The 27,684-nt window shown below is 45.0% G+C and overlaps 1 protein-coding gene across 3 annotated transcripts in view; it reads right to left on the reverse strand.

Moving 5' to 3' along the window:
• Positions 1-12,512: 12,512 nt before the first annotated feature.
• Positions 12,513-27,684, reverse strand: part of TSGA10 (testis specific 10) — a 184,649-nt gene continuing 169,477 nt past the window's right edge. For all 3 annotated transcript variants that reach the window (XM_063953349.1, XM_063953351.1, XM_063953350.1), the window contains 3 exons: positions 20,671-20,775; positions 19,292-19,438; positions 12,513-14,503 (listed from right to left, as the gene is read on the reverse strand). In XM_063953349.1, coding sequence (XP_063809419.1) covers positions 14,479-14,503; positions 19,292-19,438; positions 20,671-20,775 — 277 coding nt within the window. In that variant the 3' untranslated portion in view covers positions 12,513-14,478. The remainder of the gene's footprint in view (positions 14,504-19,291; positions 19,439-20,670; positions 20,776-27,684) is intronic.

Below are 27,684 nucleotides of genomic sequence, written 5' to 3' on the forward strand. Positions count from 1 at the left end.
TCGGAGGAGAAGCGTAAACTTGCCAATATGCCATTTACCACACGGAGTGGCAAGGAACGGCTGAGGCCCTGGCCTATGTTCATGGCTAGTGGTTCAGCTTCACATGAGGATGGAAGCACTCAGCCTCTCGCTAGAAAAATGAAAAGACTCAAGCTGGCAAAAGCACCGCAAAGAACTGTGCGTTCTTCGAAATCCCAAATCCACAAGGAGAGTCCAATTGTGTCGGTTGCGATGCCTGACCTTCCCAACACTGGACGTGAAGAGCATGCGCCTTCCACCATTTGCACGCCCCCTGCAAGTGCTGGAAGGAGCACCCGCAGTCCAGTTCCTGATAGTCAGATTGAAGATGTCAGTGTTGAAGTACACCAGGATGAGGAGGATATGGGTGTTGCTGGCGCTGGGGAGGAAATTGACAAGGAGGATTCTGATGGTGAGGTGGTTTGTTTAAGTCAGGCACCCGGGGAGACACCTGTTGTCCGTGGGAGGAATATGGCCGTTGACATGCCTGGTGAAAATACCAAAAAAATCAGCTCTTCGGTGTGGAAGTATTTCACCAGAAATGCGGACAACATTTGTCAAGCCGTGTGTTGCCTTTGTCAAGCTGTAATAAGTAGGGGTAAGGACGTTAACCACCTCGGAACATCCTCCCTTATACGTCACCTGCAGCGCATTCATAATAAGTCAGTGACAAGTTCGAAAACTTTGGGCGACAGCGGAAGCAGTCCACTGACCAGTAAATCCCTTCCTCTTGTAACCAAGCTCACGCAAACCACCCCACCAACTCCCTCAGTGTCAATTTCCTCCTTCCCCAGGAATGCCAATAGTCCTGCAGGCCATGTCACTGGCAATTCTGACGATTCCTCTCCTGCCTGGGATTCCTCCGATGCATCCTTGCGTGTAACGCCTACTGCTGCTGGCGCTGCTGTTGTTGCTGCTGGGAGTCGATGGTCATCCCAGAGGGGAAATCGTAAGACCACTTTTACTACTTCCACCAAGCAATTGACTGTCCAACAGTCCTTTGCGAGGAAGATGAAATATCACAGCAGTCATCCTGCTGCAAAGCGGATAACTGAGGCCTTGGCATCCTGGGTGGTGAGAAACGTGGTTCCGGTATCCATCATTACTGCAGAGCCAACTAGAGACTTGTTGGAGGTACTGTGTCCCCGGTACCAAATACCATCTAGGTTCCATTTCTCTAGGCAGGCGATACCGAAAATGTACACAGACCTCAGAAAAAGAGTCACCAGTGTCCTAAAAAATGCAGCTGTACCCAATGTCCACTTAACCACGGACATGTGGACAAGTGGAGCAGGGCAGGGTCAGGACTATATGACTGTGACAGCCCACTGGGTAGATGTATGGACTCCCGCCGCAAGAACAGCAGCGGCGGCACCAGTAGCAGCATCTCGCAAACGCCAACTCTTTCCTAGGCAGGCTACGCTTTGTATCACCGGTTTCCAGAATACGCACACAGCTGAAAACCTCTTATGGCAACTGAGGAAGATCATCGCGGAATGGCTTACCCCAATTGGACTCTCCTGTGGATTTGTGGCATCGGACAACGCCAGCAATATTGTGTGTGCATTAAATCTGGGCAAATTCCAGCACGTCCCATATTTTGCACATACCTTGAATTTGGTGGTGCAGAATTTTTTAAAAAACGACAGGGGCGTGCAAGAGATGCTGTCGGTGGCCAGAAGAATTGCGGGACACTTTCGGCGTACAGGCACCACGTACAGAAGACTGGAGCAACACCAAAAACGCCTGAACCTGCCCTGCCATCATCTGAAGCAAGAAGTGGTAACGAGGTGGAATTCAACCCTATATATGCTTCAGAGGTTGGAGGAGCAGCAAAAGGCCATTCAAGCCTATACAATTCAGCACGATATAGGAGGTGGAATGCACCTGTCTCAAGCGCAGTGGAGAATGATTTCAACGTTGTGCAAGGTTCTGCTGCCCTTTGAACTTGCCACACGTGAAGTCAGTTCAGACACTGCCAGCCTGAGTCAGGTCATTCCCCTCATCAGGCTTTTGCAGAAGAAGCTGGAGACATTGAAGGAGGAGCTAACACGGAGCGATTCCGCTAGGCATGTGGGACTTGTGGATGGAGCCCTTAATTCGCTTAACAAGGATTCACGGGTGGTCAATCTGTTGAAATCAGAGCACTACATTTTGGCCACCGTGCTCGATCCTAGATTTAAAACCTACCTTGGATCTCTCTTTCCGGCAGACACAAGTCTGCTGGGGTTCAAAGACCTGCTGGTGAGAAAATTGTCAAGTCAAGCGGAATGCGACCTGTCAACATCTCCTCCTTCACATTCTCCCGCAACTGGGGGTGCGAGGAAAAGGCTCAGAATTCCGAGCCCACCCGCTGGCGGTGATGCAGGGCAGTCTGGAGCGACTGCTGATGCTGACATCTGGTCCGGACTGAAGGACCTGTCAACGATTACGGACATGTCGTCTACTGTCACTGCATATGATTCTCTCCCCATTGAAAGAATGGTGGAGGATTATATGAGTGACCGCATCCAAGTAGACACGTCACACAGTCCGTACTTATACTGGCAGGAAAAAGAGGCAATTTGGAGGCCCTTGCACAAACTGGCTTTATTCTACCTAAGTTGCCTCCCACAAGTGTGTACTCCGAAAGAGTGTTTAGTGCCGCCGCTCACCTTGTCAGCAATCGGCGTACGGGGTTACTTCCAGAAAATGTGGAGAAGATGATGTTCATTAAAATGAATTATAATCAATTCCTCCGTGGAGACATTGACCAGCAGCAATTGCCTCCACAAAGTATACAGGGAGCTGAGATGGTGGATTCCAGTGGGGACGAATTGATAATCTGTGAGGAGGGGGATGTACACGGTGATATATCGGAGGATGATGATGAGGTGGACATCTTGCCTCTGTAGAGCCAGTTTGTGCAAGGAGAGATTAATTGCTTCTTTTTTGGTGGGGGTCCAAACCAACCCGTCATTTCAGTCACAGTCGTGTGGCAGACCCTGTCACTGAAATGATGGGTTGGTTAAAGTGTGCATGTACTGTTTATACAACATAAGGGTGGGTGGGAGGGCCCAAGGACAATTCCATCTTGCACCTCTTTTTTCTTTAATTTTTCTTTGCGTCATGTGCTGTTTGGGGAGTGTTTTTTGGAAGGGCCATCCTGCGTGACACTGCAGTGCCACTCCTAGATGGGCCAGGTGTTTGTGTCGGCCACTAGGGTCGCTTATCTTACTCACACAGCTACCTCATTGCGCCTCTTTTTTTCTTTGCATCATGTGCTGTTTGGGGAGTGTTTTTTGGAAGGGCCATCCTGCGTGACACTGCAGTGCCACTCCTAGATGGGCCTGGTGTTTGTGTCGGCCACTAGGGTCGCTTATCTTACTCACACAGCTACCTCATTGCGCCTCTTTTTTTCTTTGCGTCATGTGCTGTTTGGGGAGTGTTTTTTGGAAGGGCCATCCTGCGTGACACTGCAGTGCCACTCCTAGATGGGCCCGGTGTTTGTGTCGGCCACTAGGGTCGCTTATCTTACTCACACAGCTACCTCATTGCGCCTCTTTTTTTCTTTGCGTCATGTGCTGTTTGGGGAGTGTTTTTTGGAAGGACCATCCTGCGTGACACTGCAGTGCCACTCCTAGATGGGCCCGGTGTTTGTGTCGGCCACTAGGGTCGCTTATCTTACTCACACAGCTACCTCATTGCGCCTCTTTTTTTCTTTGCGTCATGTGCTGTTTGGGGAGTGTTTTTTGGAAGGGCCATCCTGCGTGACACTGCAGTGCCACTCCTAGATGGGCCCGGTGTTTGTGTCGGCCACTAGGGTCGCTTATCTTACTCACACAGCTACCTCATTGCGCCTCTTTTTTTCTTTGCGTCATGTGCTGTTTGGGGAGTGTTTTTTGGAAGGGCCATCCTGCGTGACACTGCAGTGCCACTCCTAGATGGGCCAGGTGTTTGTGTCGGCCACTAGGGTCGCTTAGCTTACTCACACAGCTACCTCATTGCGCCTCTTTTTTTCTTTGCGTCATGTGCTGTTTGGGGAGTGTTTTTTGGAAGGGCCATCCTGCGTGACACTGCAGTGCCACTCCTAGATGGGCCCGGTGTTTGTGTCGGCCACTAGGGTCGCTTATCTTACTCACACAGCTACCTCATTGCGCCTCTTTTTTTCTTTGCGTCATGTGCTGTTTGGGGAGTGTTTTTTGGAAGGGCCATCCTGCGTGACACTGCAGTGCCACTCCTAGATGGGCCAGGTGTTTGTGTCGGCCACTAGGGTCGCTTATCTTACTCACACAGCTACCTCATTGCGCCTCTTTTTTTCTTTGCGTCATGTGCTGTTTGGGGAGTGTTTTTTGGAAGGGCCATCCTGCGTGACACTGCAGTGCCACTCCTAGATGGGCCTGGTGTTTGTGTCGGCCACTAGGGTCGCTTATCTTACTCACACAGCTACCTCATTGCGCCTCTTTTTTTCTTTGCGTCATGTGCTGTTTGGGGAGTGTTTTTTGGAAGGGCCATCCTGCGTGACACTGCAGTGCCACTCCTAGATGGGCCAGGTGTTTGTGTCGGCCACTAGGGTCGCTTAGCTTACTCACACAGCTACCTCATTGCGCCTCTTTTTTTCTTTGCGTCATGTGCTGTTTGGGGAGTGTTTTTTGGAAGGGCCATCCTGCGTGACACTGCAGTGCCACTCCTAGATGGGCCCGGTGTTTGTGTCGGCCACTAGGGTCGCTTATCTTACTCACACAGCTACCTCATTGCGCCTCTTTTTTTCTTTGCGTCATGTGCTGTTTGGGGAGTGTTTTTTGGAAGGGCCATCCTGCGTGACACTGCAGTGCCACTCCTAGATGGGCCCGGTGTTTGTGTCGGCCACTAGGGTCGCTTAGCTTAGTCATGCAGCGACCTCGGTGCAAATTTTAGGACTAAAATTAATATTGTGAGGTGTGAGGTATTCAGAATAGACTGAAAATGAGTGGAAATTATGGTTTTTGAGGTTAATAATACTTTGGGATCAAAATGACCCCCAAATTCTATGATTTAAGCTGTTTTTTAGTGTTTTTTGAAAAAAACACCCGAATCCAAAACACACCCGAATCTGACAAAAAAAATTCGGTGAGGTTTTGCCAAAACGCGGTCGAACCCAAAACACGGCCGCGGAACCGAACCCAAAACCAAAACACAAAACCCGAAAAATTTCAAGTGCACATCTCTACTTTACACATTCCTTAAGAAAACCATAGACTGGTAGAGCACCCAGAGTATCACTACCTCTGCCATGCTCACTGCATTTAACAGAATCAACAAGATTCTCATATCAGCGTCATACGCTGAGATGAATTATCAAATCCTGCACCGTTCCTACATTACGCCGAAATTAAGATTCCAAATGGGCACGGCCTCTGATTCTAAGTGCTTCAAATGTGGTGCACCCGGGGCAGATATCTATCATTGCCTGTGGAGCTGTCCTGAGGTTAGTAAGTTCTGGGGTTTAATACAAACTTATATTAAAGATAAACTACATATTGATATAGTGGCTTCTCCAGATTGGGCTATTTGGGACATGCAAAACACGTCTCCCACCCCTAAACCATCACTCGGCCAGCGCATGCTCTTAACTAAAATAGCGGCAGCGGGCAAAAAAATAAGATTTTACTTACCGATAAATCTATTTCTCATAGTCCGTAGTGGATGCTGGGGACTCCGTCAGGACCATGGGGAATAGCGGCTCCGCAGGAGACAGGGCACAAAAGCAAGCTTTTAGGATCACATGGTGTGCACTGGCTCCTCCCCCTATGACCCTCCTCCAAGCCTCAGTTAGGTACTGTGCCCGGACGAGCGTACACAATAAGGAAGGATCTTGAATCCCGGGTAAGACTCATACCAGCCACACCAATCACACCGTACAACTTGTGATTTGAACCCAGTTAACAGTATGATAACAATGAAGTAGCCTCTAAAAAAGATGGCTCACAACAATAATAACCCGATTTTTTTGTAACAATAACTATGTACAAGTAATGCAGACAATCCGCACTTGGGATGGGCGCCCAGCATCCACTACGGACTATGAGAAATAGATTTATCGGTAAGTAAAATCTTATTTTCTCTGACGTCCTAGTGGATTCTGGGGACTCCGTCAGGACCATGGGGATTATACCAAAGCTCCCAAACGGGCGGGAGAGTGCGGATGACTCTGCAGCACCGAATGAGAGAACTCCAGGTCCTCCTCAGCCAGGGTATCAAATTTTGTAGAATTTAGCAAACGTGTTTGCCCCTGACCAAGTTGCAGCTCGGCAAAGTTGTAAAGCCGAGACCCCTCGGGCAGCCGTCCAAGATGAGCCCACCTTCCTTGTGGAATGGGCATTTACAGATTTTGGCTGTGGCAGGCCTGCCACAGAATGTGCAAGCTGAATTGTACTACAAATCCAACGAGCAATAGTCTGCTTAGAAGCAGGAGCACCCAGCTTTTTGGGTGCCTACAATATAAACAGCAAGTCAGACTTTCTGACTCCAGCCGTCCTGGAATTATATATATATATATATTTTCAGGGCCCTGACAACGTCTAGCAACTTGGAGTCCTCCAAGTCCCTAGTAGCCGCAGGCACCACAATAGGTTGTTTCAGGTGAAACGCTGACACCACCTTAGGAAGAAACTGGGGACGAGTCCGCAGTTCTGTCCTGTCCCGAATGGAAAATCAAATATGGGCTTTTGTAAGACAAAGCCGCCAATTTTGACAATCGCCTGGCCGAGGCCAGGGCCAACAGCATGGTCACTTTCCATGTGAGATATTTCAAATCCACAGATTTGAGTGGTTCAAACCAATATGATTTGAGGAATCCCAACACTACGTTGAGATCCCACGGTGCCACTGGAGGCACACATGGGCTGTATATGCAATACTCCCTTGACAAACGTCTGGACTTCAGGAACTGAAGCCAATTCTTTCTGGAAGAAAATCTATAGGGCCGAAACTTGAACCTTAATGGACCCCAATTTGAGGCTCATAGACACTCCTGTTTGCAGGAAGTGCAGAAATCGACCTAGTTGAAATTTTTTCGTGGGGCCTTCCTGGCCTCACCCACGCAACATATTTTTACCACATGTGGTGATAACGTTGTGCGGTCACCTCCTTCCTGGCTTTGACCAGGGTAGGTATGACCTCTTCCGGAATGCCTTTTCCCTTAGGATCCGGCGTTCAAAACGCCCTGCCGTCAAACGCAGTCGCGGTAAGTCTTGGAACAGACAAGGTCCCTGCTGGAGCAGGTCCTTTCTTAAAGGCCGATGCCACGGTTCCTCTTGGAACAGACATGGTACTTGCTGAAAGCAAATCCCTTCTTAGCTCCCGAGGCCATTAGTCCTCTGTGAGCATCTCTTGAAGTTCCGGTTACCAAGTCCCTCTTGGCCAATCCGGAGCCACGAGTATAGTTCTTACTCCTCTATGTCTTATAATTCTCAATACCTTGGTTATGAGAAGCAGAGGAGGGAACACATACACCGACTGTTACACCCACGGTGTTACCAGGACGTCCACAGCTATCGCCTGAAGGTCTCGTGACCTGGCGCAATACCTGTCCCATTTTTTGTTCGGGCGGGACGCCATCATGTCCACCTTTGGTCTTTCCCAACGGTTCACAATCATGCGGAAAACTTCCCGATGAAGTTCCCACTCTCCCGGGTGGAGGTCGTGCCTGCTGAGGAAGTCTGCTTCCCAGTCGTCCACTCCCGGAATGAACACTGCTGACAGTGCTATCACATGATTTTCCGCCTAGCGAAAAATCCTTGCAGTTTTGCCACTGCCCTCCTGCTTCTTGTGCCGCCCTTTCTGTTTACGTGGGCGACTGCCGTGATGTTATCCCACTGGATCAATACCGGCTGACCTTGAAGCAGAGGTCTTGCTAAGCTTAGAGCATTATAAATTTGCTCTTAGCTCCAGTATATTTATGTGGAGAGAATTCTCCAGACTTGATCACACTCCTTGTGTGACTGCTCCCCAGCCTCTCAGGCTGGCCTCCGTGGTCACGAGCATCCAATCCTGAATGCCGAATCTGCGGCCCTCTAGAAGATGAGCACTCTGTAATCACCACAGGAGAGACACCCTTGTCCTTGGATATAGGGTTATCCGCTGATGCATCTGAAGATGCGAACCGGACCATTTGTCCAGCAGATCCCACTGAAGAGTTCTTGCGTGAAATCTGCCGAATGGAAGCGCTTCGTAATAAGCCACCATTTTTACCAGGACTCTTGTGCAATGATGCACTGACACTTTTCCTGGTTTTAGGAGGATCCCGATTAGCTCGGATAACTCCCTGGCTTTCTCCTCTGGGAGAAACACCTTTTCCTGGACTGTGTCCAGAATCATCCCTAGGACCAGCAGACGTGTCGTCGGAACAACTGCGGTTTTGGAATATTTAGAATCCACCCGTGCTGTCGTAGAACTACTTGAGATAGTGCTACTCCGACCTCCAACTGTTCTCTGGACCTTGTTCTTATCAGGAGGTCGTCCATTTTCTTTGAAGACGAATCCTCCTTTCGGTCATTACCTTGGTAAGGACCCGGGGTGCCTTGGACAATCCAACGGCATCGTCTTGAAACTGATAGTGACAGTTCTGTACCACGAACCTGAGGTACCCTTGGTGAGAAAAGGCAAATTTTGGGACATGGAGGTAAGCATCCCTGATGTCCCGGGACACCATATAGTCCCCTTGTTCTTTGCTATCACTGCTCTGAGTGACTCCATCTGGATTTGAACCCTTGTAAGTGTTCACATTTTTCAGATTTAGAATAGGTCTCACCTAGCCTTCAGTACAACCATATAGTGTGGAGTAATACCCCTTTCCTTGTTGTCGGAGGGGTCATTTTATTATCACCTGCTGGGAATACAGCTTGTGAATTGTTTTCAATACTGCCTCCCTGTCGGAGGGAGACATTGGTACAGCAGACTACAGGAACCTGCGAGGGGGGAAACCTCTCGACATTCCAATCTGTACCCCTTGGATACTACTTGTAGGATCCAGGGGTCCTGTACGGTCCCAGCGTCATGCTGAGAACTTGGTAGAAGCGGTGGAGGGCTTCTGTTCCTGGGAATGGCTGCCTGCTGCAGTCTTCTTCCCTTTCCTCTATCCCTGGGCAGATATGACTCTTATAGGGACGAAAGGACTGAGGCTGAAAAGACGGTGTCTTTTTCTGCAGAGATGTGACTTAGGGTAAAAAACGGTGGAGTTTCCAGCAGTTGCCCTGGCCACCAGGTCCCATGGACCGACCCCAAATAACTCCTCCCCTTTATACGGCAATACATCTTTGTGCCGTTTGGAATCTGCATCACCTGACCACTGTCGTGTCCATAAACATCTTCTTGCAGATATGGACATCGCATTTACTCTTGATGCCAGAGTGCAAATATCCCTCTGCGCGTCTCGCATATATAGAAATGCATCCTTTAAATGCTCTATAGTCAATAAAATACTGTCCCTGTCAAAGGTATCAATATTTTTAGTCAGGGAATCCGACCAAGCCACCTCAGCTCTGCACATCCAGGTTGAGGCGATCGCTGGTCGCAGTATAACACCAGCATGTGTGTGTATACTTTTTAGGATATTTTTCAGCCTCCTATCAGCTGGCTCCTTAAGTACGGCCCTATCCGTAGATGGTACCGCCACTTGTTCTGATAAGCGTGTGAGCGCCTTATCCACCCTGAGGGGTGTTTCCCACCGCGCCTTAACTTCTGGCGGGAAAAGGTATACCGCCAATAATTTTCTATCGGGGGAAACCCACGCATCATCACACACTTCATTTAATTTATCTGATTCAGGAAAAACTACAGGTAGTTTTTTCACCTCACATATAATACCCTTTTTTGTGGTACTTGGAGTATCAGAAATATGTAACACCTCCTTCATTGCCCTTAACGTGTGGCCCTAAAAGAAAATAAGTTTGTTTCTTCACCGTCGACACTGAAATCAGTGTCCGTGTCTGGGTCTGTGTCGACCGACTGAGGTAAATGGGCATTTTACAGCCCCTGACGGTGTTTGAGACGCCTGGACAGATACTAATTTGTTCGCCGGCCCTCTCATGTCGTCAACCGGCTTGCAGCGTGTTGACATTGTCACGTAATTTCCATAAATAAGCCATCCATTCCGGTGTCGACTCCCTAGAGAGTGACATCACCATTACAGGCAATTTGCTCCGCCTCCTCACCAATATTTTCCTCATACATGTCGACACACACGTACCGACATACAGCACACACATAGGGAATGCTCTGATAGAGGACAGGACCCACTAGCCCTTTGGGGAGACAGAGGGAGAGTTTGCCAGCACACACCAAAACGCTATAATTATCCAGGGACAACCTTTATATAAGTGTTCCTCCCTTATAGCATTTTAATATATATATACATATCGCCAAATCAGTGCCCCCCCTCTCTGTTTTAACCCTGTTTCTGTAGTGCAGTGCAGGGGAGAGCATGGGAGCCTTCCCACCAGCCTTTCTGTGAGGGAAAATGGCGCTGTGTGCTGAGGAGAATAGGCCCCGCCCCCTTTTCGGCGGGCTTCTTCTCCGGAGTTTTAGATATCTGGCAGGGGTTAAATACATCCATATAGCCTCAAGGGCTATATGTGATGTATTTTTCGCCATACAGGTATTATACATTGCTGCCCAGGGCGCCCCCCCCCCAGCGCCCTGCACCCTCCGTGACCGCTGTGTGAAGTGTGCTGACAACAATGGCGCACAGCTGCAGTGCTGTGCGCTACCTGATGAAGACTGAGAGTCTTCTGCCGCCTGGTTCCGGACCTCTTCATCTTCAGCGTCTGCAAGGGGGGTCGGCGGCGCGGCTCCGGGACGAACCCCAGGGCGAGCCCTGTGTTCCGACTCCCTCTGGAGCTATGTCCAGTAGCCTAAGAATCCAATCCATCCTGCACGCAGGTGAGTTGAAAATCTCTCCCCTAAGTCCCTCGATGCAGTGAGCCTGTTGCCAGCAGGACTCACTGAAAATAAAGAACCTAAAAACTTTTTCTAAGTAACTCTTTAAGAGAGCCACCTAGATTGCACCCTTCTCGGCCGGGCACAAAAACCTAACTGAGGCTTGGAGGAGGGTCATAGGGGGAGGAGCCAGTGCACACCATGTGATCCTAAAAGCTTGCTTTTGTGCCCTGTCTCCTGCGGAGCCGCTATTCCCCATGGTCCTGACGGAGTCCCCAGCATCCACTAGGACGTTAGAGAAAAACCATTCTGTCACAATGGATAGCTACTGATTCACCGTCCCTAGCTTTATTTCTACCAAGGTTATCATATTTATTTCACATGGAGTGGCTTGAAATGTTGATCAACAAAGAAAGTAAAATAAAAAAGTTCTTTGATATTTGGCTCCCTTATGTACAGACGCTGGCGGAAGTCGTTAGGGACCCCCTTGGACAAGCTATATCACACACTACTTGGTACACTCTTGAAACGCTTACCACGGGTCAACCTCCTTTTTAGGAATTTTGAGAATTGTCTGGAAACATTCACAATTCTTGCCTAACCAATACTGTATATTTCTGTATCATACCAGATTATATCTTCGTTATGTCTTTATGCTGCATACTGTTGTATATGTTTTATGCAAATGTCCAATAAAGTATTAAAAAAAAAAAGAATAAGGAGTAGAAACCCAGTTGCATGTGTCAAAAGATGGGCATGTCCTTGTGGGAGAGGGTATGCCTTTTGTCATGACCCCATTCTCATCACTCTGGGCATGCCCAGTACTCCCTGATCTGCTTGACTGCCCGAACTGCTTGCCCATGGCATCTGTTCACACACTGCGGTGAGAAAGTGCTACCTCAACTTGACATCCCCCCCTCAAACTCCTTATGGATGGAGTGGTGGAATGGGATGTAGTCACCATCCCGGAGGTCAGCATACCGACGCTGGAATCCCGGCCGCCAGAATGCTGGCAGGGGGCCCAGGACTATACATGCGTGCCCGCAGCGTGGCGACCGCAGCTCGCCCCCTGTGGGCATTCTGGCGGCCAGGATCCCGGCATCGGTATGCTCATTGCCAGGATTCTGGCCGACGGTCACGCAAACTCCACTAGTGACCGAAAAGCAGGATGGTTGGAGGGTATGTCTTCCCAGTTCTCCTCCCAGTTTTATCCAGACTCCCCTAGACTGCAAGCTCTCATGAGCAGGACCCTCCTCCTTCTTGGTTCTCATCCTGAACTATACCTGACTCCAGTGCATTCCCATTTACAATAAGCAGCTCTGATCTCTTAAGGCATTGGTTCACTGAATGCTACGTAGCTGTATACAAGGCTCACTGTTTGATTTTTTTTTCTAATGTACTATCTGTTTGAATAAAATGTATTTGTGTTTTTTGTACATTAACTTGTATGGTGCTATGGACATTATGTGGCACTATATAAATAAAAGATAATAATAATAATAATAATAATAATAATAATAATAATAATAATAATAATAATAAATAGCTGCAAAGATGAGTTGAATCACAGATGTATCAAAAATCCAATCCACCACACATAAGAATAAACATTTTTTATTGAATAAAAAATACATGATAAAAATAGGCCCAAACAAAAGGCACAAATCACAGAAGTTGTTGCAGGAGCTGCATCAGGGGGCTATAAGCTAAGGAAAGCAACCAGAGCGCATTGCTGTGCATCATAAGAAAACATGAGCAGGGACCAGGCTCTAGCCTCCCAGTCCCACCACTCTGGCCCCGCTGCAGCGTTCTCTGCTGATCATGTGCAGTACAGTCCAGCCCATGTACCACTTACAAGGGGCCTCAGCATGGTGCAGCTCTGCACTCCAGGTTGAAGCATTTTTCTTCATTTGCTGTAGCTGCTCTAGTAGGTAGCTAAACTCTGCAGCCATCATTCCCCAGTTGGCCAAAAGGTAACATTTTATTATACATCAAACAGGTAAGTACATTTCTGTTTTCCAATATAAAATACAAAATAATTTAATTTAAATAACTAAGAAAACATAAAAATCAAATAAAAATATAACTTTATTATTTAAAAAAATGTAAAAACAAACCAAACACACACTATAAAAAATATAATTCTAACACACTGAAAGGAAATTGAATACCACAAAGATAGAAATGGACTTGGTTAACATTGTCATCAGGGCCGGTGATAGGTCTCTCTGCACCCTGCTTAAAGCTTCAGCCTAGCACCCCCTAACCTGCAAACCCCACCACCACCACCACCTCTCAGAGGGGAGATGCAGGTGGCCGCTAGGTGGGCTGGTGTGAATTGCGTCATTATACATGTATAGAGAAAAGGGACAATGCTCAAGGACTTCTATGGTGAAAAAGTATATTGTAAACAAAGTCTTTGGTCACATTATACTTTCACTTTCAGATTCTTGAGTCACGATCATTCTTTCTGCCTATGTATACACACTTGATGGCATGTTAGGAATTGCATAGGATACTGAGCCAATTTCACATTTTTGTTGAGGGCTGGGATAAGATACATAAGATTGACAGGCAGAGGCGTTCTCCCTGAATTACCCCCATAGGACCTGAATACTAAAAGGATGCGGGTCCCTGCGCATGCGCCCGCATCCTTTTAGCAATTTTTGCAGTTGGAACGCAAATAGCGATCCAACCTGAATCAGGTCCTATGTGAATATGCTTTATGGTAAGTGGCCTATACCTGACTGTCCTTTCCATTAGTAAAATATGGAGAAGCAGTGATACACACGTTTATTGCCATGTGGAAAAATAGCTCTTTACCACTTGATAAATAGAGCCCTGCATGTCACAATGGGTAAAACTATACTTGGGGGAAATTGATTTTGGGTGAGATTACAAATCGCCCTTAATCACCCCTTATCGCCCCTAATCGCCTGAACAATACATTAACAAGCGTTTTCACTTGTGTCTTTGTTGCTTTTTGGAAGTGGTGTATTGAGGTGCAATTTTGGTGGGGCATTTCATGTGAAAAATTGTTTTATCCATGTCAAGATGCATTGAGTTGCGATTTTTATGTGATTTTTGTACAAATTCATGCGCGTTTGAAAAGACAATACTTAGTAAATGTGCGATTTCCACTGACACCAATGTTATTTTGACAATGTTTGTGCCGATGGTGATTTGTAGCGATTTGGAGTGCGAAGTCGCATTTCACATGTGATTTCCATGCAAATGAATCATTAGTAAATTCGCAATTTGCAAAATTGCGGCTTTTTCACAAACAAATTGGCAAATCGACTAAAATCGAGCTTTAGTAAATTTTCCCCTTGGTGTTTGAGAAATCTGTGCTTATTTCTAACAGTTGTGTCTCCATTTTCCAGTGTCTGTCCTGTGATGGGCAAAAGAAAAACAATAGAACTGTGAAATGAAATACCAACACATCCATGCCATAATTATTGGCAAATCTGCCAATGAGACGTTGCTTTAATAACAGTTGATACTGAAGTCGCTTTATGCAAAGGCATTTTCTAGGTGATAAAGCACTGTTTCAGAATCCACAGTCTAATAGTCTCTAAACAGATGACTCCTGCAAGAAACAAAATAGTGTATACGGTTAGACAACACAGAAGGGCGTGCTACAGTAGTTTTGGGTATCATGTGGATGCATGAAGAGGTATTCACTTAGCAAAATATCGGCATTCTGACCTAGGCGACATACTGATTGCGTGTGTCTCAGTACAGGCCTCTGCACTTTGGGTTATGCAACACTCTTATTGACATGAGACTGTATATTATCTACACATCTAGATACAACTCTTTCACATTTGAAATATAATTAAAGTCCAGTTTCGCTATTCTGCACATTTAAACTTATTTACTAATCATGAAATGAATTGCTACAATGCAAAAATAGAAATGCAGCCTGCGTTATTGTGCTAAAAACACAAAGATCGATTGTTGTTTCAGTATCTATTTCATATATATCATATAAGAACTAAATTCTTAAATGATAGAAGAAAATGTGATTGCAGATGGCGCTACCATATAAGCGGAGTATAATGTAAACAATGCTTACTTTCAACCATTTATACAATACAGTTTGTATTACTGGTATATTCTTTCTTTAGAAAAGATATTGTTCTGTTAGAGGGCTTTTATAGTGGATTTCGTAGTTAGGGAGTCCAGGTGTGTACAGTATCAAGTTGAGTCAAAGGCAAAGTCCAGTGCTAATCCAGTCTTCAGTAATCTGCAGGGAGATCCATAAACTTTGACACTGTTTCTGCAGAGCTGTGGTAGTGAGACTGTGAGTAACTGTGGCAGCCAAAGCCAAGCAAGGATGAGAAGTGAGAAGCCACAGGCCAAACCAAGCTACACTTGTGAGAGTAACAGGTGTAGCCTGGTTTGGCCTCTGGCTCTGGCTTTGGCTGCCACAGTTACTCACATTCTCACTACCACAGCTCTGCAGAAACAGTGTCAAAGTTTATGGATCTTCCTGCCTCCCTGCAGATTACTGAAGACTGGATTAGCACTGGACTTTGCCTTTGACTCAACTTGATACTGTACACACCTGGACTCCCCAACTATGAAATCCACTATAAAGCCCTCTAACAGAACAATATCTTTTCTAAAGAAAGAATATACCAGTAATACAAACTGTATTGTATAAAAGGTTGAAAGAAAGTAAGCATTGTTTACATTATACTCCGCTTATATGGTAGCGCCATCTGCAATCACATTTTCTTCTATTGTTACACTTAGGGTCTTGGTGAAGGCTCTCTTTGATTTGCACAGGCTGCCACTATATGTATGAGCGCGGTTTAAACTACCCATATTGTTTCTACATTTTTAAATGGGTTGCAGGCTGTGACTAGCATTGTGTGCATGCAATTATCATTACAGTTGCATGAGGAAAGATCAATTCTCTCATAAAAAGGTTAAAGAAACTTATTTATAGTACCAGAAGTAAAAGTACACATAGACTATAGTTACAGAAGTAAAAGCAAATACACATACTATCTATCACATGAAGAAAAAAAAATATTGTGTGTATATATGAACACAGATAGTCACACACAAACACATACATATAGGACAGTTAATAGAGAGATAACAATATCAAAATGAATTAATTATTCCCTTATTCAGCTTCATATATACTAATGTGAATTACTACATTGCCTCTTCACAGCACTGTCTTATAGTATTGCCACTATATAAATAAATAAATAATAATAATAATAATAATAATAATAATGTTTTGTACTATCAATATTATTTTACTATGGTGACCTGAGAATGAGTTCTGCATAGAACATTCTGGCTGCGACTTGATAAAACTGTTAGTAAAAATTGAATGCAACAGCAAAAAAATTAATAGATGTGACCACAAACTAAAAAAGAATAAATACACATGCATGTACATAAAATAACGGCTGCTTCAGTGATCATTCTTCATCAACAAACTATACATACAAACTGTACGTCATGGTGTAATCAAAAGCGAAACATTTTTCACTGTACTCATAAACCTGAGCTTACAGCATCACCATCACATCTGAAGTGACCTCTGATTTGAATGTCCTTACTTAAAATAGACTCTGTGATTAGAAACCGCACAGACAAATCCAACATTTCACTACCAAAGTGATATTGTCTTCTGCCTTCATAGCCATAGGTGTACTATAGTTCGTAAGTGCAAAAATGTAGAAAATGAGCGTGTTCATATTATGACTCTACATTGGTGATTGAAAAAAGGAGATTTATTCTCTAGACCTGGAACATGATGACCCAGTCTATTATATAATGATGTATCTGTGTGTCATGTGTAAGCGCATGTACACAGTCCCTACCCTGGTGGTGACATTCACACTTTAAGGGAAGCCTCCACAAAACATACTGCCACCCATCTAAAAGTCTACAATCACCGCCCAACCCCTACTCACCCACCTTAACATACCATTTTCTCCCCGCTGCCACACGAGGGGCCTACATTGTCAACGCTGCGCCTACCTGATACAGACACACACAAACAAACAAACCACACAACCACACGGTAATGCATGTTTGTTTAAATGGGGAGGGCGTTGCAGTTTATTAATTTAGCATTACTGCAGGAGCTCTAATATTTCCATTTATAATCAGATTATTGGATCTCTTCTGATTCATAGAGGTGAGCAGCGCAAAAGATGTCTAGAAGAGTAAATTGTAGGTATTCTATGTTAGCAGGGACGTGCAGTCAGGGGAGGCAGGGGAGGCAGTGCCTCCCCTGTCATTCATGATTAAAATAATACAAAGAAGATACTTATGACACATATTCTGTGTCATAAGTATTTTATTTATATTATGCTAATCATTTTACAGTTTGAATGGTTGTCAAAATGTATTTTGCGGCACGGAGAACGGTGCCTCCTGCTCTCCATTGTGATCGGCCGGAAGCAGGGGGAGGGCAGGGGGCAGGGACAAGCAGAGGGCTGTAAAAGCCCATTGAAAAAATTAATGGAAGCGGCACCTGTCCAAGTGCCGCTGAACAGCAGGGGCGTGCTTTCAGCGTATCTGAAAGCACGCCCCTGTCACTGTGACTGCATCCGGCCATGGGCGTCATCAAGTGGGATCTGCGGGGACTGACAGAACGGGGCCCGGGTCTGCAGCTGCGAATGAGGAATAGTCTGCAGTGGCGCACACAGAGACGGAGACAGCTTTGTCTCCGTCTCAGCAAAAACCGCGATCGCGACCGCGGATCTGCAGCAGCAATAGAGAGCTAAGGAGCTCTCTGCTTACAGAATCTCCACCACTGCCGCCCTTCTGCTCCCAGCCCCTGATGGACTCTGTAAGTTTAAAGCCAGTGTTTGTGTGTACAGTATGTCTGTGAGTTTGGGAACTGGTGTATGTACAGCATGTATGCATGTGTATGTGTGTGTGTTTGTGTATGAATATGTGCATGTACTGTATGTGTAATATATATATATTACACATGCATGCACATATACATACACACCCACGGAAACCCCCCCTCGCTAAATCCTGCGTTTGCCACTGGTCTGGGTTACAGCGGTAATTTTGGTCCGGTCAGAGCCTGATCCTCCTCACCTGCCGATGCAGGCTGCCGTCATCAACTCTCAGCCCCTCCGTTCTCCTCACATCCCATCCCCACTCCACTCCTCACCTGCCCCCGGCTCCTGCTGCTGCCACCCCTGGCACTGTGTTGTTTTTTCTCCCCCTGTGGGGAAACCTCTCATCTCGGTGCAGTGTGACAGTGTGATAGCATCACTGCTCGCACCGCAAAATTACGTCCAGGGCTCCTTCTTGGCCTGTATCAGAGGTTTAGGGCTGTTGTGATCGGAGCAGCAACCTCCATCCGGACTCAGTCAGTGTATGCACCAAGGTGACCCATTCTCATCCTACCTTGCACAACAGTAGCAGTGTGGTGGCTGATGCCTGCAGAGCTTGCACTTTAATACCAGCTTAGACCGTTGACCTCCTGAGTTTGTTTGACTCTCTTCTCCATCACTGATCTTTCTCTGTAGCAAGCTTTTCAGTGTGACCCCCATGACCTGAAGAGTGTTAATGATTTATTTTTATGCCTGAGCTTACCTCTCCCTCCTCCATTTATAAAAAAAAAACCCTGTCACCTTTTCCCTGGCATCACCTACTGCTGTCACCCTCTCCCTGGCATCACCCTCCCCATCACCTTCTCCCTGGCATCACCCTCTCCCTAGCGACCCTCTCCCTGGCGACCCTCTCCCTGGCGTCACACTCTTCCTGGCACTTTCTCCCTGGCGTCACCCACTCCTGTCACCCTCTCTCTGGTGTCACCCTCTGCTGGCTATTTTGTTGTCCAGGACTTACATTAACTTAATAGCGCCACATCCACGGTGCCATTAAGTTAATGGAAGCCCTGGACAACAAAATTGCATTCATGTCCTCCTCCCACTCCCTACCCAGTCCCAAACACTAATTTATTTATTTTTTCTATAAAAATGTACAATATATCACAAGTATGATGAGCAGGCAGGCAGCGGGAATTGGCGGCATCAGACTGAGATGCAAATTAGTGGCGGAGGGCTGGGTCAGTTGATGGTGGGCGAGTTTGTAAGCCACTGGCGGTGGCAGCGGGCATCGGCTCAGGGGCAGTAGCGGGCATAGGCTCGGCGGCGGTAGGGGTCATTGACAGGATTCGGCGGACATTATGGCTGCAGTGCCTCACCAGCCACTGACCTCACCGCACGCCACTGTATGTTAGGGCACATTGATTTTTAAAGTGGATATCAGCTTCATAAAAATATTTTATTAATAGAAATCATACCTGCATATTTGTTTACTTACTATCCTTACTTACGTAATCCTCTACTTTATTTCTATATATTTCTGCACTCACCTGTCTATGGATTTTTCTGTAGATCTGGAGTGGCGATCAGGAGAGCGGAATGATTGTTCAGGTGAAAGTCTGGAAGGACTCAGAGATCGACCAAATGTTGAGGCTGTCTGGTAATTTTGACGTCGAAGTTCTTTTACTGCAAGCTCTCTATAAACAAATAATCATTAGCTTTTCATAAGCAATGTTCTCGTAACAACTGACTATAAAGTTACCATTAACCACTTTATTGGCAATTTTTTTACTCCAAAACTGCTCAGAAATTGTCGGGTTTGTTTTTTTATGATTTATTTAGGTTATTTCAAACATTGGATTATTGAGTTCTTCACCATTGGACCATTACGACCATCACATCTTTGATTTCCCAGGTACACACTAGGGGGCTGAAGGGTGGGGGCCGGAAGGGCCCTCTGTGATTGGTGGCTGCTAGAAAAATATCTTCCGGCAGCTGCCCACTCTGCGTTTCTGACATTGTCTGCAACTAGGTCAGATAACGCACCACCTGGTGTGGTCGCTAACGATGCGACCACGCCAGTCAAGTGGTTGAAGGAAAATTTCAGACCTGTTTCAAAGTGAGCAGGTTCTGTGTGTTGGATTTGAGCTGACTACAACTTTTATACAAGCCGAGATCCCATACACGCTAACAATAACTACCACCACTCAACATGAATATTCTCCAGGCTTAGCGAATCCACAAAACAGAGGAAGCACTAGAGAAGTGAGTGCAGCAAGTAATACTAAGCTAAAACTATGCAGTAATATTACTTTAATATATGAGGGTGGTTCAATAAGTAAGGTAACAAGACATCTCTTATGTGTAATGTTCTCTATTTCATTCTAATTTCCCGCCAGGACAGAGCAGGCAGATCACTACTTCTGCTCACGGCCATTAGGCTACACCGCATATCAGTCATACTGCCACAACATCAGGTATAAGATGGCAGGGCTGGTGGACACATGATCAAACATTGAGGTGCGTAGTGTGATCAGATTTCTGCATCTAAAGGGCACATCAGCAGCTGCAGCTGAAATTCATAGCCAACTTATCGAAGTGTATGGTGAGAACATCATGTAATGGAAACAGGTTTGGGTTAAATTAATTAATTAATTAAATAAATAAATAAATAAATAAATGTCCAAGTCAAACACACCAAATTACCTATTTAAACATACATACTAACTCCTAATCTGTCTAGCCTATTTGTGCCATCTTATTTTCTTATGACTATTAAAATATAAAAATATTTACTCCAATTTACACCAAAAGAATATGCAATAATACCACCAAAAAAAATCTAACATTCACCTTGGTAAAACAAACACAGAAAGAACATGCATCTCCAACCGAAAGGCGTTAAGTGGATAAAATAAGCTGAAATTACCTTTCAAAGCGTTCTGTAGACAGGTGTCGTCTAGTGATTTCAAGCTCAGCCTCTTGTTGGGCAATCTTGTTTTTTAAATGTCCGGCCTCTCTGCTGTGGGCTCCTCTGAAATTGGCAAAAAAGATTGCTAAGCAATAATACTCAGCACATGAAGCAAAAGCTGTGAGGACAATACTGCTACTGATTACCTAAACAGTAAAATAAATTAATTTTTCTTGAAGACTATTTTAAATATTGCATACATGAATGAAAATAAAATGTTATATGGCTTTATATCTGAATATCATAACATCATGTAAACGTGTCAACATATTTATCATACTGTGGAGAAATGTCAGCAAACCACACATCATATAAGGTAGTAAGGGGAACATTTAGCAGTGATAAGAGCGGAAAAGTGAGCCAGTGGAGAAATTTCCCCAACAGCAGCTCTGTATCATTTTATAGTATGCAAATTATAGATGTTACTTCAGTGCTGATTGGTTGCCATGGGCAACTTCTCCACTGGCTCACTTCTCCGCTCTTATCACTGCTTAGTAAATGTACCCCTAAGTCATGTTCTAGGAAACTAACCCACTATGATTTCAGTCAGCAGTTAGTAAAGATGAACAGCAAGGCTACTAGCTGACTTCAGAAAGAGGTTTAATGGATAATGTATAGAGCAATTTTAAGTGTATTTGTGTTTTCAAGAAATGTGTAGAATTTGTAAAAATGCATTAAGTGTACTTTCGGCATGGTGTTCCAAATTATGGAAAAAAACAAACATCATGAAAGCCTTAAGGGGAATATGTATCATTCCAACAAAAATAGGTGATTTCAAGGAATGTGCTACAAATATTGAATGATAAATAAGCCCCTATATCCTAAGGATTTTGGATAATAAATACCAGGAAAACAAGAGTGCCCCTGTTTCACAGATGGGAAATCCCCTTATCCTAATAAGGTGCTTGAACCCAAGGTGATCACAAGAACTTCTAGTCAAATAAATGCCTTAAGTTAAGGTTAACTCATCCCTAGTCCTAATGATAAACCTAGCTCAAATCCTTAGAACAACATTAACTTACAGAGACCTAATCTTGCCATCTCTTAAAAACTAAAGAAACCATAACACAGAAAAAATGTTATGTGTTCTATTACTCACTTAATAAAATGTAATATATGATAGATGTGGGGAACAGTTTCACATTACTCTTTTGGTTTGCTTGGGGTTAAGTATTAGTTAGTGCATAGGCAAACACAGGGGGGTTCCAGTTGCCCATAAACCACCCTCGTCTTGACAAGTGGCTCAAATTATGGCAACAATAGTAAAGGCCTTCCTACCTCTGTCTGTCTGTTTTTACCCAGTTTTGTTCTATTACTGTTGTTCCAATTGTAAAGCGCAATGAAATATGCTGTGCTATATAAGAAACTGTTAATAAATAAACTGTTAATAATACTGTATTCCATACAGTATACAGTGTATAAAAATATATTTGGTACAGCCTATACTATAGACCAGTGATGGGGAACCTTGGCACTCCAGCTGTTGTTAAAATACACGTCCCAGCATGCCCTGCTACAGTTTTACTATTTGGCAATGCTAAAACTGTAGCAGGGCATGCTGGGATGTGTAGTTTAACAACAGCTGGAGTGCCAAGGTTCCCCATCACTGTTATCGACAATCTATAGTGTTAAATATAAATTCTATAGATTGTAAGCTTGCGAGCAGGGCCTTCCTACCTCTGTCTGTCTGTTTTTACCCAGTTTTGTTCTATTACTGTTGTTCTAATTGTAAAGTGCAACAGAATATGCTGCGCTATATAAGAAACTGTTAATAAATAAACTGGTAATAATACTGTATCCCATACAGTATACAGTGTATAAAAATACCATTACTTACATTAATGTTCAGGGTCATTACTGGGTTCTTCTACCGCTCCCCCAGACTCCCACACTTGCTCCAATGTTCCGCAGAGTGGGAGATTGTGGATTGCATTTGAAAACCCCCCTCTAGAAATCCTGCGTTTGCCACTGTAGTGGGCACACTGTCGTCTTCATGCAGCCTTACTGTATAAGGCTTACTATTAAAATAACCTTATTTCAGCAGAAATAATAATTCCAACTGAAAATTAAAGGACTATCTAAGTATTTCTTAAATCTACCAATCATTTGTCAGTAGCATTTGACAATGTATTACTTGTAAATAGTTGTGGAAATAGGGAAATATCACATCTCACCTCAATGTTTTGCATGTATATCGGTTCTATGAAACATTTAAATATATAAACAAGAATGATAGATAACAGTCTGTAAAGCACAGTGGTTAGCGGATATATTACACTTTAAAGTATCTCTGTAACACTAGGCAGACATAAGTTTCAGCACACACATTAGGTCAGCTTCAAGAGGGCTGCACAACCTTTAGTTTATGAGGCAGACATGTGGGGGCGGGGGCCGCAGTGGCTAAAACAGATTATCCATTTCAGTGAGAACTTGTTTAACAAGTAAAATATTCTGTATGTCCTTGGTCTATGGGGATTGAGCTGCTTTAAATGGTTATAAGGCAGATGTTAAGACAGATTGTGCAGTAAGAGAAGAGGCATTTTGGTCTTTGTGATATTTAGATACAAACAAACGATTTCCTCCCAAAAAACTGTTTTTGCAGACTGTCAAAACAAATTAGGATTATCTAAATGCACCCTATTATGTCAATAATCCAACCAGGTCGGCGATAGGTGGGTTCAAGGGTCACAGTTGTACTGGGACCCTGAATTTCCAAGGGGCCCACAGATAAATCCATCTTTATATGCTGTCTGCGCGGCTGCAGTGATTAGCAGGGCGCAGGCATGTATGGGGTCTGGGTAGGCAGGAATCCCAGCCATACAGGTAAATTCAGGTGAACCATAACCAACTGGCATAACAATAGAGGGAACAGTACCGTTGGCGTATAATGGGGGTCATTTCGAGTTGATCGTTAGTGAAAAATGTTCGCAACGCAGCAATTAAGTGAAAAAGCGGCACTTCTGCGCATGCGTATGCGGCACAGTGAGCACGCGCAACGTACTTTCACAACGGGCGATGTATTTTTACACAAGGTCTAGCGACGCTTTTCAGTCGCAATGGACGCAGCAGAGTGATTGACAGAAAAGGGGCGTTTCTTGGAGTCAACTGACCGTTTTCAGGGAGTGTTCGAAAAAACGCAGGCGTGGCTGGGCGAACGCAGGGCCTGTTTGTGACGTCAAATCTGGAACTGAATGGTCTGAAGTGATCGCAAGCGCTGAGTAGGTCTGGAGCTACTCTAAAACTGCACAATTTTTTTTTGTAGCCGCGCTGCGATCTTTTCGTTCGCACTTCTGCTAAGCTAAAATACACTCCCAGAGGGCGGCGGCTTAGCGTTTGCGCGACTGCTAAAAACTTCTAGCGAGTGATCAACTCGGAATGACCACCAATATACAGTATGAATACAAATAACATGGGCTGAGCTAAATAAGTAATACGAATAGTGTGGCTGCTTTGAAAAAACATGATGCAGGTGAGAAGAAAATAAGATTTTACTCACCGGTAAATCTATTTCTCGTAGTCCGTAGTGGATGCTGGGGACTCCGTAAGGACCATGGGGATAGCGGCTCCGCAGGAGACTGGGCACAGCTAAGAAAGATTTAGGACTACCTGGTGTGCACTGGCTCCTCCCACTATGACCCTCCTCCAGACCTCAGTTAGGATACTGTGCCCGGAAGAGCTGACACAATAAGGAAGGATTTTGAATCCTGGGTAAGACTCATACCAGCCACACCAATCACACCGTATAACTCGTGATATGATACCCAGTTAACAGTATGAACATAACAGAGCCTCTCAACAGATGGCTCAACAATAACCCTTTTAGTTAACGATAACTATCTACAAGTATTGCAGACAGTCCGCACTTGGGACGGGCCCCCAGAATCCACTACGGACTACGAGAAATAGATTTACCGGTGAGTAAAATCTTATTTTCTCTGACGTCCTAGTGGATGCTGGGGACTCCGTAAGGACCATGGGGATTATGCCAAAGCTCCCAAACGGGCGGGAGAGTGCGGATGACTCTGCAGCACCGAATGAGAGAACTCAAGGTCCTCCTCAGCCAGGGTATCAAATTTGTAGAATTTTGCAAACGTGTTTGCCCCTGACCAAGTAGCAGCTCGGCAAAGTTGTAAAGCCGAGACCCCTCGGGCAGCCGCCCAAGAAGAGCCCACTTTCCTCGTGGAATGGGCTTTTACAGATTTACGGTGCGGCAGTCCAGCCGCAGAATGTGCAAGTTGAATCGTGCTACAGATCCAGCGAGCAATCGTCTGCTTAGAAGCAGGAGCACCCAGCTTGTTGGGTGCATACAGGATAAATAGCGAGTCAGTCTTCCTGACTCCAGCTGTCCTGGAAACATATACTTTTCAGGGCCCTGACTACGTCCAGTAACTTGGAATCCTCCAAGTCCCAAGTAGCCGCAGGCACCACAATAGGTTGGTTCACATAGAAAAACTGATACCACCTTAGGAAAGAATTGGGAACGAGTCCTCAATTCCGCCTTTCCCATATAAAATACAGATAAGGGCTTTTGTATGACAAAACCGCCAATTCTGACACACGCCTGGCCGACGCCAAGGCCCACAGAATGACCACTTTCCACGTGAGGTATTATAGCTCCACGGATTTAAGTGGCTCAACCCAATGCGACTTCAGGAAATCCAACACCACGTTGAGATCCCACGGTGCCACTGGAGGCACAAACGGGGGCTGACTATGCAGCACTCCCTTAACAAAAGTCTGAACTTCAGGCAGTGAAGCCAGTTCCATTTTGGAAGAAAATCGATAGAGCCGAAATCTGGACCTTAATGGAACCCAATTGTAGGCCCATAGTCACCTCTGACTGTAGGAAGTGCAGAAATCGACCTAGCTGAAATTTCTCCTTTGGGGCCTTCCTGGCCTCACAGTACGCAACATATTTCCGCCATATGCGGTGATAATTTATTTATTTATTTATTTATTAACAGTTTCTTATATAGCGCAGCATATTCCGTTGCGCTTTACAATTGGAACAACAGTAATAGAACAAAACTGGGTAAAAACAGACAGAGAGGTAGGAAGGCCCTGCTCGCAAGCTTACAATCTATAGGGAAATAGGGATAGATACACAAGGATTGATGCTACCTATTGCATAATGGTCCACCAGATTGCTAGGTTCTTAATGGGTTGTATGATGATACCCCACAAAGTTATCCAAGTGTCAGGAGGGTGTGAGACTAAAGAAAGACATGATAAGTGATGTTATGAATACTCTACAGAGGATGTAATTAGATAGGGAAGCACTGAAGGTTATGTGGGTGGGTCTGGAATTTGATAGGCTTGTCTGAAGAGGTGAGTTTTCAGGGAACATTTAAAGGTTTGGAGACTAGAGGCGAGTCTTACTGTGCGTGGGAGGGCATTCCACAGAGTGGGTGAAGCCCGGATAAAGTCCTGTAATTTTGAGTGTGAACAAGTAATGCGTGTGGATGAGAGGCGTAGGTCTTGTGCAGAGCGGAGAGGTCGGGTAGGGAGATATTTTGAGATGAGTGAAGAGATGTATGTTGGTGCAGTTTGGTTAATAGCCTTGTATGTGAGTAAAAGTATTTTATATTTAATACGGTAGAATACCGGTAACCAATGGAGGGACTGACAGAGCGGATCTGCAGACGATGAACGCCTGGCAAGGAAGATTAGCCTCGCAGCTGCATTCAAAATGGATTGTAGTGGTGAGAGCTTATGTTTGGGAAGACCGGTCAGGAGACTATTACAATAATCAATGCGGGAGATAATGAGAGCATGGATTAGAGTTTTTGCTGTGTCTTGTGTAAGATAAGGGCGTATTTTGGATATGTTTCTTAGATGTATGTAACATGATCTTGAGACAGATTGAATGTGGGTAACAAAGGACAGTTCAGAGTCAAGAATGACACCTAGGCAGCGAGCTTGTGGGGTAGGGGTGATTGCTGAGTTCTCAACAGTGATAGATATATCAGGTTGGAAACTACTATTGGCAGGTGGAAATATAATTAATTCTGTTTTGGAAATATTAAGTTTGAGGTGGCGAGATGTCATCCAAGATGAAATGGCAGAAAGGCATTCAGTGACACGGCCCAATACAGATGGTGACAAATCAGGGGAGGATAGGTAGATTTGAGTATCATCTGCATACAGATGGTACTGAAATCCGAAAGAGTTGATTAGTTTGCCAAGAGATGTGGTATAGATAGAGAAAAGCAGAGGACCTAGGACTGAGCCTTGCGGTACTCCAACTGAGAGAGGTAGCAAAGGAGAGGTGGAATCAGAGAAACGAACACTGAAGGAGCGATTAGATAGGTAGGATGAGAACCAAGAAAGGGCTGTGTCCTGAATACCTAGGGATTGTAGTGTTTGTATGAGAAGAGAGTGGTCAACAGTGTCAAAAGCAGCAGAGAGATCAAGGAGAATAAGTAGAGAGAAATGTCCTTTAGATTTAGCAGTGACCAAATCATTCACTACCTTAGTCAGTGCTGTCTCTGTGGAGTGTTGGGCACGAAATCCTGACTGAAGTGGGTCCAGTAGGCTGTGTGAGTTAAGAAAGTGTGTGAGGCGAGTGTAGGCAAGTCTCTCCAGTAGCTTGGAGGGGCATGGGAGCTGAGAGATGGGACGGTAGTTAGAGAGAGTGTTCGGGTCAGAGTTTTGTTTTTTCAGAATGGGAGTAATCACTGCATGCTTGTATAGAGAAGGAAAGATACCAGTAGACAGGGAGAGATTACAGATTTTTGTTAAGGTTGGGATGAGCACAGTAGACAGAGCTTTACTAATTTGTGAGGGTATAGAGTCAAGGGGAGAGGTATTAGAGTAGGCAGATGAAAAGAGTGCAGATACTTCATCTTCATTTGTAGGATCAAAGGAAGAGAAGGTGTTAGAGGGTTCAGGTAGGGAATTGAGCAGGTCACTTGCTGTGGAAGAGCATACCATTTCATTTCGGATCTTGTCAATCTTGTCCTTGAAATAGGA

This window comes from Pseudophryne corroboree, chromosome 2 (assembly GCF_028390025.1).
Source record: "Pseudophryne corroboree isolate aPseCor3 chromosome 2, aPseCor3.hap2, whole genome shotgun sequence".
Taxonomy (NCBI): Eukaryota; Metazoa; Chordata; class Amphibia; order Anura; family Myobatrachidae; genus Pseudophryne; species Pseudophryne corroboree.